Raw genomic sequence first — 13,391 nt, 5'->3', positions numbered from 1 at the left:
GGATAATAACGGCAGATCACCCAGCACTAGTTACCAACGATTGCAAATCATAGGTACTTCATAGCTGCGGCATTATTCACACGATTTAACACTACCGACGAGCCATTCTCGATTGACTACGCAGTGACATAACAACCACTCAGTAACAAAAAGACTACTCAGTGGCATAGGCACATCGCTACACGAAACCCTTATGACATGTCGGATCCTCCAGTTGACGTGCCGGTCTGGTTCGTTGACAATTGTGCCAAAACGTCGCGGCAACTCAAGGAGCAGCACATACGCCTGATTATACGGGAAAGAGATGTCGATGATCAGCAGGAGTCAGAAGATGTTTCCTTTTCGAACCCAATATCATGATCCTCTGTCACTGCTGTTCCAGACGACAATAATACCTGCAGTCAAAGCATGGGCAGCACGCCTCCGACACAGAACGAACGAGGTCAATCATCTGCGCTTGTATCTGTCTCCGACCAATTCGAACGAAGAGGGCGACGGTAGCGGAGACGGACAGATGAACACCTCGGATTCATATGAGATGGTATTGTCGATGTACCAGAGCCTTCGAGAAATGGTATTGACCGTGGAGCCACAAGCTGACGTGAAAGCTTCGCAACACCAAACAGCACGAACTCGATTGGTCAGATCCGCGAAAGGCTTGCTACTTGCCACCATCACCAGATTCGCAATGGTCAGGATACTTCTTGACACTATTATCTTCCTCATGGCTTTGCTTCTACCTGTCAAGTCTGCACACAAGTGTCTTAACGACATTGGAATCTCACCATCACTTTTCTTCAATACTCCCGCATCACTACGACCTTACCAGAGATTTCACCTTTTCAAAAATACGCTGCTGAACCTCACGTTAGAATCCCCCACTCAACCCAAACCTCATTTACGATTTACCCACAACGGCGTGGTGCTGAGATTCGAGCACCGCGGTTACGGTAGTCGGCAGTTTCTGAACACTGTTGTGGAGTATTTCGCACGGGAAATCGGTGCTGACCTGGTGATACTGAGCAACATCATACTAAAAGACTTGCACAGCCACTGGCAAAGGGAACGTACGAAGAAGTGCATAGAGACTCTCGCTCTACAGCAACTAGTATGTCACACCTTCTGTCCTTATAGTCATTCTATACATACTAAAAACCTCTTACTTGGTGAACTGAAGTTGCGTAAGAGTGTATTATTCAGCTTCGGCCAACCCCCGGCTCTGCTGCTGTTCAACAATCTATCTATTTGTATATATAACAATATGGACCACCCACTGAGCTGAGGTGGAACTTGACGGCGCTGTTCGACGCGGTGTAATGCAGATCCAACGGGTCCTCGATGCTGGCGTCCGGACTAGTCGGGTAATTCAGGAGAGTCTGCGTGCCGGCGATCTGAAAGACGCGTTCTAGAGGCTTCTGGTTCTGCCAAATCCACCAAGTACGGTCTATTTGAGCATGATGGAGCCAGAACATCGGATCAGAGGGGGAATTTGCGACCTGGAAAGCGGAAGGTCAGAAGAGTCAGTTCAGGGTTGTCTTTGGGATCAGGAGTTGGATGGGTAAGAGATGGCCGAGTAGGCAAGAGGCAATGAGAGAGACTAACATCGCCACCAGGGTCACCTCCCCAGGTGAAGTGACCTGCCGAATGCACCCCGAAAAAGGACGAGTTGAAAATGGTCGAGACATTGCCCCCCTGCAACCGGTCTTGGAAGGCACGGATGTCGGTTTGATAAGCCGGGTTAGTCAGAAGGTCGACCGACTGGGCCTCCGTAGACCATTGCCGCGACACCCAAGGCGAGATATCGCGCCGCACGCACCGCGGCTGGTAACTCAAAGGCGGAAGCCCCGCCGGGATCCCCGGGAACGTCGGCCCGGTCGCCGACAAGTTCGCCACCATGCCCGCGTAGGGCCCCGTCTCCACGCACCCGCCCCCGTGGCCCGCGGGGATGCAGCCCCGGCCGCTGATGAGCGCGGGCGTGCAGTTATGGGCTACGTAGGCGCCGTTACCGCCCTGCGAGGTGGGGGAGCCGTCCAGATAGGGTGACCGTTCCGGGTTCTGGGCCGACTTGCCCCAGTTCCAGTAGGGCAGGTAGCCCTGGTAGCCGCACTCGTCGCGCAGAGCGGTCTCGAACGCCCAGACGAAGTACCGGTGCCAGCTGAGGAAGTTGCCGGTGAAGTGGATCGTCTGGGTCGAGTTGATATGCGTCGCTACAAAGTCCTCGTACCGCGACCGCGCGCCGGGGGCTACCTCGGGCGGGGTGCGGGGCGGCTTCGCCATGAGGCACTTTACGGCGCTCGTGTAGGCGAGCTTCTCCGTACTGGTGAGGGTAGAGCTGCGGAACGGAGCAGGTAAGTAAAGGAGCCGGGATAGGGATTCATGGACGCACTACTCTCGCCGAACAACTGCATTCTCGAGAGTACAGGTCTGGGATACGCCACGCTCGGCCAGCTTCCCCTGCAGCGATCCGTCGGCCACGGCATCACGGAGGTTTGAAAGGCTTTGTGCCGCCAGCAGATCCGTTCCATCGGCTGGCTCGGGGACGTAGCACTTCTTGCCGTTCGCCACAACCAGCAGGGCGGTGGCCCCAAGTGCCAGGCGAATCAGCTGCATACTTTTAGTCGGCAGCAGAAGTGCAGGAGCAATAGAAACAAGAAGTGTTCTACTAAAAACGAGTTGTCACTTGGGATAGATGACAACTACAAATAGAGGGGAAGGACAGCTGTGGAACGGTGAGAGATAAATAGAACGTCACAGCACGTGGGAAAGCAGCGCGAAATATACACGAACCAACCGTCCTCTCTCACCAAAGAGACATGTCTCTTCTGCTCCGTGAGATTGGCCCACAGTAGGATCCAGCAATAAGATTGACGGGCTATCAGCTAAAATGAAAGGGATAGATGCATCCCATGACGCCCATGTCTCGCTTTGTACAGTGTGCTCTGCATGTGTTCAGCACAATTATAGAATGAAGATCTCATAGGGCTAGGCCCTACCCATATGTGGCACACTTCTTCCTTACGCGACCAAGTACGGTGGTTTTGGTAACGAACAGTATTAACGTCATCTTCCAGAGCATGGCATATCTCGGCATGCGCTTCCAGTTGGCTAGGTGTTTAATTCCCAAAACCCCAGGCACTTCCCGGAAATAGAAGCTTCCTCGTACGAGCGCGTTCCACGTGGTATGCATCGCCATGTAACCGAATGAGAAAGCAGGCTTATTGTCAATGCAATTGCAAGGGCCGCTGCTGTAGGGAGTGATCGCTAGCCATCCCTTGGAGGAAAATGGCCCGACCACGAATCGGTGTGCGAGTTACAGTCAGGCACGATCGTTAGAAGGGATGGAGTCATATCCCTGCCAGAATTTGCACAGGCCCTGCATGCATATGTGTACGGCGCCGGCATCGAATGCTGCCTGGAGGAATTTCCCGGTTGCTTCCTGCCTGCCGCCAGCGCACTGTTATCGCGATTATTGTAGCCGAGCTGACCCAAGGAGCTGTTCTTAGTGGAGGCATCATCGGCTAGGTGAAGCCGAATGACTCCTAGTCTTCTCGAACTTTACCCCTTTTCCCTCGCACTAAAGCAATGTTGCCTCCAGAAGATCAGCCAAACAGTGACCGATTGTCTCTGACTTGCCGTCGAGTATCAGCTACCGGGACTGTCACATGACATGATGAGAAGATACACTCAGCTTGTAGTTGCATTGCATGCGATTTTGGGCGTTCCTGGTCGATGTTCCCACGGGGGAAGCAAGGTGCATTGCCCACGTTGCAATTTGCCAAGTTTAGATAAAAGAGTAGCAGTAGAGCTTACCATCACATCGGATCGGATCGAGTCAGGTGCTACTCAGCTCTGCCTTACCCAATCTTTGGGAATCAGATCAGCAACGCACCATCACCTCATGCAATTGGCCTGCTCTTCCATGAAGTGTTGTGGATTGGGTCGTGCCAATGTAATTGAAAAATAACCCAGTCATGAAGGTTAAAACGTGAACCAAGTTGTGTCCTTCTACCTGCTTTGTTACCATCACTGAGTAACTGTCTGGCTGGGTTATGTAATCCAGTTGGTGGCATGGCGAGATGGGCTCAGGGGCCTAGAGGCTCGGTTCCATCCGAGACACCAACGTGATCCAGCCAAGGTATTACAGCCTATCCCACATTGACCGCAACGTCGCATGTAAGTTTCCGTGTGAATCACATTTTTCTTCCAAAGTTGAACCACGTTCCACGCCGTCTTGCGGGGGTCAAGTCGGCGCCGGTCGGCTCCTAACCGAGACACGGTGTGCATGCGGGCAGCCGCAATCTGTGGGGACGAGGTATATTAGGACACGGGGCTTGGATATTGTTGGGATTGAAACTCAGGCACGGAGAAGCAGGCTGTAAGCATGGATAGTATGGTCATATCTGATATGCCGATGCAAATTGAGTGCTACCGTGTGGCTGGCCCATGACCTGTTCCCATGGCAAGGAATCCCATTTAGCCTCATATCAATTCTTCAGGCTCATTACGACATGCAGCGTCCCGCTACGACCCTACAAAACACCCTCCATCCACCGTCAGCCCCATGAGACGGTAGCATCTCGCTGCCCTTGTATTTTCGACCGTCAATCAAGTCCAGGTCTGAAGTCCTGACGATGAAACACCTCGTCCACATCAACGGCTATACATCCATCGTACATCGACTTTACTCCGCACTTGTGCAACTTCAGAAGCGGTTGCCAGCGGGTGCAACAGCCCCAGAAAGGCAGTGGCTCCTGAGTAGGTCAATATCCGATCCTTGTAAGCCCCGAAAACTAGCATGCATGACCCGCAGCGGCTTGAAAACCGATCAAGATGAGAGATATCACAATTGAGTTTCTCATTTCGATGAAATGACATGACATTCACGGGGCATCAACGCGTACATACATTATGGCCCGGTCCTCTCGGCCGACATGTCAGCAAGTTCCATTGGCTCGTCATCAATCACGCTTCTTAATTCTCATTTCACGCTGGCGATGTTGCCAATACTATCGCAGCTTGAGTAATGCGTAAAATGCACACTCGGGCATCTGCAATTGACCCGGCAGATACGCTGAAGAGCGGTCCTGTAGACACCTCGGCGCCTTTCCCATCTGGGCTGAAGATTGGAGCTATTGTAAAGGCAAATTGCGACAATATATCGCTCGGCTTGGTAGTGAACCTGTTCCCGACCAATCGGCACATTGGCCGTTGGAGTCAGCTCCTAGTCTCGGCAGATATCGTTGAACTCTTTCCTCCGCATGCCACTTGAACATGCAAGTCCCCGCGATGCACAATTTGTTCTGTATATTGCCCACCATCTACTTGGGATGCACGCGCTTCCAATTGCGGTGGCATGCCAGATATTGCTGGCTTTCTCGCCCATGACGAGGTCAAAGCATCACCGTCAACGGGGTGGTGCTATTCGCCGCCCCCGTCCAGGGTCCTTCCTCCTAGCTGAGGGACTCATTCGCTCCTGATACCTCTCAAACATTCTGGCTTTATCTTCTGCCCCTCATTCACCTTTACCCAAGGCAAGCTCCCGTCTGCATCTGTCAAGCCAAGGGTTTGATCTCCTCTTGACGTTCACCGGAGTCGACACGCAAAAACGAAACGAAAAAAGGAAACGAGAGAGAAAGGGGCTCGAGGACGAGCAAACACAGCAAAAATAACCGAATGGTCAATATGACTGGGACGTGACAGGAGTTGCGGAAGGAGTCACCTATTCCTTCAACTGTCGCCAACTTCCTGGTGTTCTAAAACCTTCGCTCTTCGCACAATCTTCACCAAGAGAACTCAAATCCGATAATTCACTAGGCTACTGCACCAGTATCGATATCTAGTTCATATTGCTGTCATGAATATCAAAACGAGGCAGGACGGCCTGGGGCCATCTCCCACCAGGCCTTCCCCGACGGCGGGCGATTCCAACGTCGACATGATCCTTTCGGTTTCGGGACTGATGATGGGGCTGTCGTTCACCATTGTGGGACTGCGGATCTGGGTTCGGCACTTCATGATCAAGACCCTCGGTATAGACGATACGGTGATGATTGCAGCTTTGGTAAGGAGATCTCTGTTAGGCTTTCCCTTTTGGTCTTCACAAATATTTTGTCCACTCTTCCTGTGGGAATACTATCCTCATGGGGAGATTACTAATGAATACCTGATCACAATGAACAGATAGCCGCCATAGGCTCCATGGTCTGCTTCATCGGCGAGTGCGAAACGGGCGCTGGCAAGCACTTTTGGGACGTTGACTTCTCGCTTTTCCCTGCCTTTCTCCGCTGGCAGTACATCCACGGGATACTATTGGTGGTTGGCATCAGTTTGGTGAAGATCTCCATCGGCTTCTTCCTGCTTCGCCTCATCAAGCACAAATGGTACCGCCGCATCGTGGTCGTTATGCAGGGTAAGCTGGATTTGCTTTACGCCATCAGGAGCCTCCAACGAGCCCAGAAGCCAGCTAACTCACATTCTCTGTAGTCTTCATCGCCATGTTCACCATATCTTGTGTATGCACTTTGGTCTTTCAATGCGTTCCACCTGATGCAACTTTTGAGTTGATCCGGCCGCCCACTGCAAAATGCTTCGATCTAGTCACTTTCACCAACATTGGCATCTTCAACGGAGGTAGGTGCTAATCAAGAACAACTTCATCAATCATGCTAACAATCAATAGTGGTGAACATCACGACCGACGTCGCCTTTGTGTTGCTGCCGATACCTATGATATTGAAGCTCCAAGTCAACAATCGAACCAAGGCGACACTGATATTCGCCCTAAGCTTGGGCATCTTGTATGTGGTTTCACCGTGCGATTTACTAGCCATATGTTATCTCTAACTTGAGCCTAGTGCTTGCATCGCTGCCATCGTCCGTGTCTATCTGGGCGTCCATGTCTTTGAAAACGATGATTACACCTGGTAAGACTATCACCAACTCCAAATAGCACCAATACTCCAATCGCTAATGTGTTGTTTTCGAAAGGTCGAATACTTTCTTTCTGTGGAATACGTAAGCCCCACCTCTACTTTGGATGGATGAACGGGGTCGATTTATTGGCTCACTCCCTTCTTTTCTCTAGCGCCGAACTCCACGCCGGCATTCTCGCCGCCTCCCTCCCGACCCTACGCCCCCTCTTTAAGAGCCTCCTCGAGACGACGTCGCGCCACATGCGCTCGCACGGCTACACCTACGGCTCGCGCGGCCGGAAGAGCGGCAGCAACCTCGGCGGCGGCCTGGGCAGCAGCAGCACGACGGGCGGCATCGTGACGCGGCACAGCACGCTGCGGAGCGCGGGGTACCGGCGGCACAGCAACGCCGTCGACGACATGTACGCGCTGGACATGATGGAGGGGCTGGGCCGCCACAAGACGTCCGAGTCCTCCCACGGGATGGGATACAATGCACGCATCACCAGCCGCGACACCACCACCTTCGGCGAGGGCGATAGCTCCGACGAGTTCATCTTACCGCCGCCGCCGGCGAATGCTATTACGAAGCGGATCGAGGTGGTTATTCAGGAAGATTGAGATTCCTGCCACGCACGGCCTGGGAGACAAAACGTTGGGTATAAGGATTTGGATGTACAAATTAATATCCAACGTGTATTTACCGACTTATATACCCACCACAACGCTCTTCGCGTGTAGTTAAGAACTCGCGATGTACTCTTCATGTAAATACACCATGATCAAAAAAAAAGACGTGGATCGTACCCCTGAAGAAAGTGCCCCTTTCATCGAACGCTCACAGAGCAGCCCATACTCGCCAAATCAAGGGATACCCCACTCCCTCTTCAACATCACACCAGCATCCTTGGCATTGAACGAACTCTGCATCGGCCGAAAGATGCCGCTCCCCTCCGTGTCGCTATTGCGTACATGAAACGCCGTGTCCCCGTCGGGATCGAGCTCCGTCTGGGAGAACCCGTTGCCCAGATACGCGAACCGGTTCGCCCCGCGGTGGTACCTAACCTCGTAATCGTCGTAGCGCGGCTCCGCCAGCGCCTCCATGTAGTGCGGCTCCGACCCGGGCCACAGCGCCGTAACGCGCCCCGTCGCCCGGCTGCGGTACCACGACTCGCACTCGGCCCAGACCGAGCCCTCCATGAACCGGTCCTTGTGCTCCATGAAGTCGTCCACGGCCTCGCGCCGCGGCTCGAAGCTCGCCAGGCCGGGGCCCTGCTTCTGCCACCGGTTCAGGAAGTGCGCCATGTACTCGCCCGCCAGCTCGATCAGGATCAGGATCGGGCCGTTGCCGATCGGGCAGTTGGGGCCGAGGAACATGAAGTAGTTGGGGTACCCGTGCGCGGCCACGCTCAGGTAGGTCCTTGGACCGCCACCGGTGTTACTGCTGCTGCCGTTGCTCCCTGCTTTTGCAGTTTCATCCTCAGTCGCCGTCTTCGTCTTTGGTGTCTCTTCGCCCCACTCCTCCGCCATCGATCGTCCACCCCGTCCGATTAGGGGAAATCGAGGTCGGAAGGTTGTGTCAAAGCCCGTGGCGCAGACCAGGACGTCTAGTGGCCACTCCTTTCCGTCCGCGGTCACACAGCCTTCAGGGGTCATACGAGACACCCCGCCGCCTCGGGCAACGGTGACGTTGGGTTTCGTCAGGCTTTCCAAGTATCCGACTCCGGGCTTTTAAGGGGCGAAGTGGTCAGTGTCAACGTTTTCTTCCAAAATGATGGTTGTTCACCATTCTTCAACTTAGAGAAATCAAGGTTTACTCACCGTAAGCCTCCGGCACCCGAAAGGGAAGTCTGGGATCACGTTGACGAGGTCAGGATTATCGGCGTAGCCGACCGCGAGCTTCTCGTTCATGGCCTGTCTCATGTACTCGGTGATCTTAGTCTGGGCCGCGGATCCCTGGATGAAGACGGGGAAGACGGCCGCGATGGCGCGCTCCGTCACCTTGCGCATCTGTAGGTGGCTCTCGGGGTCGTCGCGGAACGCCTGTTGTTCTTCCGCAGTGTATTTGCGGGGGCCCATCCCTTGTTGTGGTGCGACGTAGGTGGATTGGCGCATGAAGGTGGTGACATGGTCCGCTATCCTGTTGTGATGTTAATGGGACGTTGTGCGAGCATTAGGTTGCTAAGGATCAATAAAATTTTTAGATGCGTGTGGACTCACTGTTGTAGTTGTGGGAGCAGTTGGATTCCCGATGACCTGTAAAGGGGTTGATTAGCATTGTGCTTTAGCTCATCCAGAGAGTACTAGCATACCCATTTCCTATCAGCCCGACCCTCTTCCCTTTAAGGTCGACGCTGTCGTCCCAGTTGGCACTGTGGATTTTCGGCCCCTTGAAAGAGTCGAGACCAGCGACATCGGGCCACTTCCACTTGTTCAAGACGCCTGACGCGTTGATGAGGAAGTCTGCGCGGCGCCGTGTGATTCTGCCCTCGGGGCCGCCCTCGGGGCCGCCCTCCCTGACGTCGACGACCCACTCCGTGGCATCCTCGTCCCATCGGGCTCCGACAACCTCGTGGCGAAAGGAGATGTACTTGCGGAGATCATACTTGTTCGCGAATTCGGAGAAGTACTGGAAGATCTCGCCCGCGTCGGCGTAGTTGGAAGACCAGTCCCACTTGGGCTCGAAGGAATACGTGTAGTTATGTCTGTTCGGATAAGTGTTAGACGTGCGGAGTCTCTTGGCAACCATGATGTCGAAAAGGGCCGACTCACGCGGGAGCATCACAAGCACCTATGGCAGTTCTGTCTTTAGCCTTGTCCTTTCACGTGAATATGGTGATGGCCACTTACATCCAGGGTAGCGATTCTCGAACCAAGTGCCTCCGATATCCGCATTCTTCTCAAAGATGTCTAGGGTGAAATCGGTGAAGTCTTTCCGCAGCTTGTAGCCCAGATATAATCCAGAGGCCCCTGCCCCAATGCAAATGACTCTGAGGTGCCGATTCGCGTGGATGGGGGTATCGCGTATCTGATAGATATCATTGCCATTTATTCCATTGGCACCAGCAGTGTCCTGAGAACCCATCCTGTGTCATGGGATGAAATGCCAGACGAAGGGGTACACACGGTTAGGTAATGGAGGAATATAGGGGTAATACAGGAAGATTGCGGGGATAAAAACACTGGTTGAGCACCCAGAAAACGCGAATGGAATGGAGTAAGTCAATTTATCTAGATCGATGGTTTTATCCCCGACAGTATATATCTGCCTTGGAGTATAGTCCCCGAGACACTCAATGCCCTTCAAGCAAGCATGACAGCATGAGAGTTAATCCGATCGTACCCCTCGCATATCATAGTACACGACGTCTGCAAGCCGAGACATCATACCTACGTAGCGCGACTGGACTCGTAGCTAACCAATGTATCGATCTTCCCTGAAATAATCCGAAAACAATGCGTTGTCCGAGTGAATCTCCAAGTTTTGCTGCCGAGGCTCCTTGAGATCTCATCTCCACTATGAATGTATATGTGACGACCGAGCACTGCTGCAGCATCGGCATTTTCTTGCTGGGGATTCAATGTCACTCAATGGCTAGGATTCCATTTCTCTCCGGCTTTGCCTAGGCTCGCTGGGTGTTGCCGTTTGAGGCGATAGCTTGTTCCAAGGCGGGAGGGGCAGAACCCGGGCAACCCCCTCGTTGTTGTCACTTGTGATAGGGTAGTTGTGGTATCAATACACGATTTAACAGGACTATATGCCGCCAGATGGAGCCGCAATGAGCTATACGGCAATGACATGGTGATAAGATGCATAACGTGGTTTGCTGACTTGGAGGACATGCACAATGACAGATGCTGTAATGTTGTGCGACGCTTCCTTCGTTGGTGAAGAGCTTCGCAAGTGGTGCAAAATGCTAGCAAAACTTTGGCATTCACTGCCAATTGCTCGCGTATCAAAGGGCCAATCCGGGTATCTCGCCCATTGGCGGACTTAATGATGCAACGGCAGAACGATCTGTGCGACGACTCCCGTGCTCCACAGGTCGAAGGTGCGCCTCCATAGCAAAGTCCTGGCGGTCATGCAAGGTGCAAGTCAGCAACAAAAGACCGACCTGCATCGAGCAGCTTGGACGGAAGCTACTCCGAAGTGGGAAATCAGAACCATACCAGTTGAACTCATCGATCGGGCAGCAAGCATGCGGTAAGACTCTGTACGTACTAGGAAGACGGCAAGACGGCCGACGGCGGCTTCCCTTTCTTGCCATTGCAGTGTGCTAGTTGAGTGGAGCGGAGCCTGCCAATGCCTGACACTTGCCTACCCCGCCACCTCCAGGTTCAGTGGCGATCGGCATCATGGGATCACTAGCCCCCAAGCCGTTCCTTCAATACGAGCTACGGCAAACTTACCGAGGATACGGTCCACAAGGGGTGAATCGTCATTATTGCCTTGGTCAATTCATCGCAACAGTGATTGTGGTATGTGCCATTCGGGCAGAATTCGGGACCGGTTGCCAAGCAGGCCTCGACCATTCCATGACAAGAGGAACTGGGGAAAGGACTTGGGACGAGAAAAGAGCAAGGGCTTCCTTGCAACAGGCCAGGAGGTTTTTGAGCTTAAGTAGACCTACCGGTTGGCAATTGCCAGGGAGCGATCGGTCTTGCGATGCTCGCTCCCTCCCGCTTCCCCATCTGTCATCTTGATTACTGTACTGCACCTCAAATTACGAAGACCCGGCTCCTGCGGCTCGCTGTGTCGCCCTTGATGACCTCAATCCTGACACAGGCTGTTCTGCCACGCAAGTGCGATTCTTCTCTCCATGTACAGCCGTTGCCGAGCTATCCAGTATGGTCGCGTGAAAAGTAATGATATTTACGTCCAGAGTTACGATGTCGCATCGCATATACGAGGTCTCTCTGTGTACAAGAAATCAGGTGTTGCTTGTTGTGAAGGATTCTGCAGATTCCGTGATGGGAAAGAACAGAGGCTCTCTCAATTCGGGAGACCCATCTATTTTGTAGGACTAGCCACTGACCGCAGAAATCGCAGCCCACTTGGTGCTGGTGGTACGGCCGGATTACAGTATCCTTTTGCCGGAAGGAGCGAGAGATGGCTGGGCAACAACTGATCAGCGAACGAGATCTGCATATTGCCAGTCTCCCTCCAATGCCAATGCCACGGTCATCCTCCATATAAAGACCAGTCAACATCCATTTCTTCATTCTATCACCACTATACATACCACAACCACCGATGAGTTCTGACTCTGACACTGACTCTGACACTCCCACTAGATCATAGAGTGTTCTATTCGTCCCACTGATCATTTTATTCATTTTTCTTCTGGGCTGTGGCGCAATATTGCTCTTCAAGTCCATAAAACACATCAAGCATCCATGAACTCTGACATCAAACTCTAGTTGAGCCTGTTCTACATCTTGTGTTTCCTTCCTCTTTTTTGCCTTGGCATTGCATTCTACGTCGAGTACTCCGGAAACCACTTAGTCAACCGTCATCATGAAGTTCCCTCTACCCGCGTCCCTCTTGGCTCTGGCAGCTTCAGCCGTGCAGGCCCAAGTCCCCCAAAACCAGACAGGCCCGTTCTTCCTGCATATCACGGGCAAAGACAACAAGACCATTGATGGTATGTTCAGTTTCCAACACAGATGGAGGTGATCCTTCGTCAGACAGACGCTAACTAACCTGCCATTTCTAGGCTACGGTGGTGCATGCCACGCCGGTGCCGCCATTGAGGGCCTGTGCTTCGACAATGGCCCCAAGCCCGACGGCGAGCACCTGAACTACGGTTCGTTCTTCTTCAACTACACAGGCGACCAGGACGTGGGCGGCTCCGAGGTCGGTACTCTGTCGTGGCATCTGCAGCTAGCAGGCGGAGACCCTGCCTTCGTCCCCTCGCCCATGAGCTTCTCCTTCCCGACCACTAGCAATGTCGCCCCGCCCATGTTCGGTACTAGCAGTAGCACGGGCGGCCAGCCGGTCGGTTTCGACAAGGACGGCAAGCTGTTCGCCTACGGCTACTTGGACGACTCGACCTTCAAGCCCGGCGTGCCGCCCAACCCGTCGGACGCACCTAAGGCCTACTACAACTGGTTCGTCTGCTGGCAGTCCCTGGGCGCCTACTACTATCACTCCGTCGGCTGGGCCACGTCTCTGCCCCCGCACAACCCGACTTGTGAGGCGGTGGATATCACGCAGGTGATGGTCTAATGGATGTTGGGTTTACTTTCATGCTGGTTTGACGGATTCCTATACGAGTACATGCCTACTTTTAATGATAATGGGTTTGATGAATGACTAGGGAGGAGGCATTGGTAGCGAGGAGAAGAACCGGAGGAGTTGAAGATCCTAGAGGGCATCGTCGCTCGACAAATGAGTAATGTTATATCACGACCCTAGAAACCAATTAGAGCAATCAGCATTACATTAATGTTTCCCTCATGCCAGTTGCAGTTATCTTT

At 53.2% G+C, this 13,391-nt stretch overlaps 4 protein-coding genes across 4 annotated transcripts; 2 read left to right on the top strand and 2 right to left on the bottom strand.

Moving 5' to 3' along the window:
* Positions 1 to 1,241: 1,241 nt before the first annotated feature.
* Positions 1,242 to 2,610, bottom strand: PG998_012074 (tyrosinase; the record flags this gene model as incomplete). Its single annotated transcript, XM_066878890.1, has 3 exons — positions 1,242 to 1,496; positions 1,603 to 2,332; positions 2,387 to 2,610. The coding sequence occupies 3 exons, from the start codon at positions 2,608 to 2,610 to the stop codon at positions 1,242 to 1,244; spliced, it is 1,209 nt and encodes a 402-aa protein (XP_066725274.1).
* A 3,244-nt stretch (positions 2,611 to 5,854) lies between these two features.
* Positions 5,855 to 7,532, top strand: PG998_012073 (uncharacterized protein; the record flags this gene model as incomplete). Its single annotated transcript, XM_066878889.1, has 7 exons — positions 5,855 to 6,061; positions 6,181 to 6,409; positions 6,484 to 6,630; positions 6,680 to 6,797; positions 6,855 to 6,923; positions 6,988 to 7,014; positions 7,085 to 7,532. 7 exons carry the CDS (start codon positions 5,855 to 5,857, stop codon positions 7,530 to 7,532), a joined length of 1,245 nt encoding a protein of 414 aa, XP_066725273.1.
* A 243-nt stretch (positions 7,533 to 7,775) lies between these two features.
* Positions 7,776 to 9,996, bottom strand: PG998_012072 (cyclohexanone monooxygenase; the record flags this gene model as incomplete). The annotated part of the gene is made up of 6 exons (XM_066878888.1): positions 7,776 to 8,639; positions 8,733 to 9,051; positions 9,132 to 9,167; positions 9,224 to 9,616; positions 9,684 to 9,702; positions 9,762 to 9,996. The coding sequence occupies 6 exons, from the start codon at positions 9,994 to 9,996 to the stop codon at positions 7,776 to 7,778; spliced, it is 1,866 nt and encodes a 621-aa protein (XP_066725272.1).
* A 2,433-nt stretch (positions 9,997 to 12,429) lies between these two features.
* On the top strand, positions 12,430 to 13,140 carry PG998_012071 (uncharacterized protein; the record flags this gene model as incomplete). The annotated part of the gene is made up of 2 exons (XM_066878887.1): positions 12,430 to 12,556; positions 12,629 to 13,140. 2 exons carry the CDS (start codon positions 12,430 to 12,432, stop codon positions 13,138 to 13,140), a joined length of 639 nt encoding a protein of 212 aa, XP_066725271.1.
* Between the last annotated feature and the right edge of the window lie 251 nt (positions 13,141 to 13,391).

This window comes from Apiospora kogelbergensis (assembly GCF_038363985.1).
Source record: "Apiospora kogelbergensis strain CBS 113332 chromosome Unknown utg000008l_segment0_segment0, whole genome shotgun sequence".
In the NCBI taxonomy this organism is placed as follows: domain Eukaryota; kingdom Fungi; phylum Ascomycota; class Sordariomycetes; order Amphisphaeriales; family Apiosporaceae; genus Apiospora; species Apiospora kogelbergensis.
The sequence above is the reverse complement of the archived record's forward strand: the minus strand, read 5'-3'. Positions and strand labels throughout refer to the sequence as shown.